The following is a 4,748-nucleotide window of genomic DNA, read 5'->3' as shown; positions in this document are numbered from 1 at the left end:
GGGTACTTGAAACTTCTAAAGTATACTATTATATATCTTATGATGGTAGCACGGTTTTTTGTTGATGTATAACGCGTTATAAGTACCTAATAGATATTATGATATGATTAATTTGGAATTTATTATAGGTACCTATTATAGGTCAATTTTTTTTTAATACCATAGATAAGTATATATATGTCTAATACATAGACTGATATACCGTCTCCGCTCAGAATCGTTTTTCTTATACAGTGATATTATATCATTGAATTCAAATTTAATACTGTCCATTACACAGTGACCCACTTCTAACCTACTGTACAGCAGAGCGACATCCACTTACCCACCTTTTTAAGAATCAACTTCAGTGAACACTCGCTATTCACGTGAATAACGTACGTTTGATTAAAAAATAGTAAAGATCTAAACTGAATTTGATACTTATTTATATTGCATATGCATTATATATATATATATATAAACAAATAAAACGTGTACCTATATTTTTAAAAATCATTATCAAATATTTGAATATTTTTTAACAGTATCTGGAAGCTGAATTCAATTTTTGGATGACAAACCGAACAATTAAAGTTGAAAAGGCAGGTAATACCTACATTATGGGACAGTACAACACACATACTCGGGGACCACGACCCGAATCCTATTAGTAAGTGTAAAATTGGCTTATAAGTAAAAATATTTATGTTCAATATATAAGTCTTTTTTTTTATAGTCAAGACAAAACTTTAGCTACGCCCCTTTCTAGCGTAGACGATAAAAATGAGTTATATTCAAGATTAAAAGCTGCCGCCGAAACTGGTTGGGATTTTTCGACCAAACATTATAATAATTTTGGTCAAAACACTGGTAATATTTTCTAGACGTATCAATAAAATCATATACAATCTACATAAAACATATTTAAACAAAGAAGTTACAAACAAAAAACATGCATTAATACAGCTAAAAGTATACCTACCATGCATTATAATAATTATCAAGTAAATTAATATAACTATATTCAACCACCGTGTGTTTTGTCTTTGAGGAAAGATAATACTTGTTATTGTTTATCAAATCGAATGAATACATTTTGATTAATAACATAATCCTAATGAATTTAACACAGTTGTTTATGAATATAAATGCAAAAATATTCTTAACATTCAATAATATCATATTGTTAATATAATTATCGTTATTGATCGGTTTCGGTAACAAACATTTGCAAATATTTTACTTTACCAATATACCATATACGTATATTAACTATCTATTACAAAATTTAAAAAGTATATTCTATTAAACTAAACTAATCTAAATGATTATTTGATTAATGAAGGATACAATTTCAACATAATACCATATATTTTCTTAATGCAGTGTTAAAATACAACTTAGTTTATTCTCAAATAAATGAGAGGTATCTTTGTTTAAGTTGATTTTATTAATAATTTAACTATTTAGTTAATTACAACAATCATATTATTATTAAATTAAATATTTTTTTTTATACATAATTTTCCATTATAAAATTGTAATCATTACAAAAAATAAATATTAAACAATATTATTAATTACCCTCACTGCCTATTAACCCTTTTCAATAAACATACATTTTTTTGGTTATGTATCGATGAATTAGTTAGATTTATTTGTGTTTATATTTATTATCATGTAGGTTATTAATTTTATTATTTTCAGGAGATTTGTCTAATACGGATCCTCAGAATTTTATTTACGTAGAGTTAAATGCAATATTACAAGCTAACGCAGTGGTTCTTGCACAATTATTTAAATTACTGGGTAATCAAGCTAAATTCAAATATTATAATGACATCGGTCACCGTTTTCAGATTGGAATTAACGCGGTTAGTGATATTTTATACTTAATAATATATTCATGTGGTGTAAATTGTGTTACTTAAAAACTTTTTATTTGGTTTGGACATTTAGTTGCTGTGGAACGAAGAAGAAGGTATTTGGTTAGATTATGACTTAACCACTAAACTAAGTCGTAAGTATTTCTATACGTCCAATTTTGCACCATTATGGACTGGTAGTTACGAGAGAAAACTTAGAACGTATTATGGTAAACGGGTGTTGGACTATTTAATAGTTAATGGTGTTATCAACCAAGATGGAACTCCAAAATTAATTTGTAAGTATAAAATCCTAATAGTAAATTAATAATTGGAGTTAAAAATTATCTACTCAAACTATTAAAGAGAACCATGACGGAAGTATTAAATTTGAATTCAAATTTCAATGATAAATCATTGTATACAAAAAACGATTTCCGTCTTCGCGTTTTTGTTAGTTTTTTCCAACTATTTTATTAAGGCAGTATATTTTGAGCCTCCAATATGTCAACTACAGTGATGAAGTGTCATAGGAAACAATGAGACAATGTCTACGCTATACCCACTAAGAATACGGATAAATAATGTAAACAATAAATTCAATAAAATATTTATTTTACAAATTTAATACCTAATTAAAAAAAAATTAATCAACTAGCCAAGAGTGACTAACGGGTGGCTACTTTAATCAAAGCTTTCATGTCATACAAACTTATTGTGCTAATTTGTATGGATTTTTATGTCAAATAAAAATATAAAAAAAAATTTACAAATTTGAATGTCAAAACAATATATTATAAACATTTCAATAATTTTCAAAATCTTTTCGTTTTGTTATACCATTATAGTATTCTTAAAATAGTTAAGTTGCGGGCTCCGAACTCGAGCTGGCTGTGATGTTGACGTAGCGGGCATTCCAGTAAACACCCAGATACAGTAAAAATTCACTATAAAAATAAATATGAGACGATATATTGCTTTTCCGAGCTTGGTTTGTGCCCTGTGGGATAAATTGGAAAGTTAGTGGGGGTTATCGTTGTAATATGAGACGCAAGTCTTTGTACAGTGACCACATCATAATCATATATATATATTAATTTTTAAAAAATATTAATTTTTAAAATAACAGTTAAAATATAGGTTTTGAAATTAAAAGCTGAAAAAAAATTATATAAATTATAAATTTGCTCTAGTTAAACATTTTTATGCATATGATTTAAATATCCTAAAAATATCAAAAAAATGCATTCAACATATTGTAAAATGATGTAAGTGCGTTTATAAATACAAAAAACTGAGTAAAAATTAAATTTAATAAATTACATTTGTATTACACTGTACTCCAACTGTACTGCACGGTAATACTCAGATAAAAGTTGTATGCTATAAATGGTATAAACTGTATAAATCGGCTAATTGGTTGATGTAACATAAAGATAAATCTCAGCCTTATCTAATTTAAAACCAGATTTCCTGATGTTATATAGATCAAAATGAAAATGATTCATATTACGTAGTATCATAATTATATTTCAATGAAGGCAATTCTTTTAGTAATAATACGAGAAATAGGTCAAAAAATATTTAAAAAATGCATTCAAAACGTTAAAAATACCCCAGAAAAATGTTGTCGTTATACAACATGGAATGCTTGAAACACATTTGTGTCTTGGAAATCATCGTGTAAGACATTCCAAAAAAAAATTCATACCTATGCATTGAAATCCGAACCCTAGTTATAGCTAATAACTAAATATAACTAATAATGCATATTTATATACACTGTACATTAAACAATATTTAAACTTGAACGATCCAATAGTACTAAATTACTACACTACAAATGTAAAAATATCTATTTATCATTTTTAATTTAGGTGTACCAACATCGAATGTGAACTCTTCCCAACAATGGGACTATCCAAATTGCTGGCCACCACTCCAAGCCATGGTAATCCAAGGTTTAGACCGCACAAACTACAAACCGGCCCAGACTGTTGCTATAAACTTGGCCAAGTCATGGATAAACACTAATTACGTCGGATACATAACCAGCGGTACTATGTTTGAAAAGGTAATAATTGTTTTCCGTCATTCGATCAATAGTGTGGTGTTGAATTTAATGATTGAATATTTTTGCACTGTAAAAACGAGCATTTATATTAATTTTATTCAAAAATTGGTTTCTTAAACGCCAACGCCATCGGTAATTACAAATTAAAGTTAATTTCGACTCAATTGTATATTTTATCTGTATTTACAGTACAGTGCACTTGAAGTGGGCACGACCGGTGGTGGTGGCGAGTATACGCCTCAGACAGGATTTGGATGGACGAACGGTATCGTTTTCGAACTGTTCCGGAGATGGGGACACCTATTTCGATCTACTTAAATACCATACTACTGAACCGACCATGTATTCATATTGTATATATATATATCTACGTAATATTTTTGTATTTTTTCCCCTTGCCTAAATTTTAAATTAAAACTACCATAGGGTATATTATTATAGACATAAATGTACAGCATGTCCATGTGTGTTATTGTATATAATTAATATTATATTTTATACATGTATATTGTATATATATTATTATGTATGATGTTTGTTTAATAAATTATGATATTATAATTAAATCTACTGATTGTTGATAAGACAATAACATATAATAATAATTATAATCATACATTTTTACGATTGTATACATATATATTATATGACGTATGACATGCAGAAATTTGGTATGAGGTGTGCCACGAATGGTCCACTTTCCACTTTTGAGCCTTAACAAACCTAACCTAACTCCCCTACTTAAGAAAAATAGCATAAACTGAATTGACTTAAAAAACAGAGGCTCTTCGTGGGGCACAGGTTACTAGTCACAGTACTACACTGCC

General features: G+C 27.9%; 1 protein-coding gene across 1 annotated transcript in view; it reads left to right on the top strand.

Moving 5' to 3' along the window:
* The window catches only part of LOC100166604 (trehalase), a 29,865-nt gene extending 25,378 nt beyond the window's left edge, over window positions 1-4,487 (top strand). Inside the window, exons 7-12 of the mRNA XM_029487915.1 lie at window positions 528-652; window positions 719-852; window positions 1,690-1,856; window positions 1,942-2,146; window positions 3,725-3,921; window positions 4,111-4,487. Of these exons, the coding sequence (XP_029343775.1) occupies window positions 528-652; window positions 719-852; window positions 1,690-1,856; window positions 1,942-2,146; window positions 3,725-3,921; window positions 4,111-4,239 (957 nt within the window). The 3' untranslated portion in view covers window positions 4,240-4,487. The remainder of the gene's footprint in view (window positions 1-527; window positions 653-718; window positions 853-1,689; window positions 1,857-1,941; window positions 2,147-3,724; window positions 3,922-4,110) is intronic.
* Window positions 4,488-4,748: the final 261 nt, after the last annotated feature.

The sequence above is a fragment of the Acyrthosiphon pisum genome, chromosome A1, assembly GCF_005508785.2.
Source record: "Acyrthosiphon pisum isolate AL4f chromosome A1, pea_aphid_22Mar2018_4r6ur, whole genome shotgun sequence".
Classification (NCBI taxonomy): Eukaryota; Metazoa; Arthropoda; class Insecta; order Hemiptera; family Aphididae; genus Acyrthosiphon; species Acyrthosiphon pisum.
Note: the sequence above shows the minus strand (reverse complement) of the source record. Positions and strands in the feature narration are given on the sequence as shown.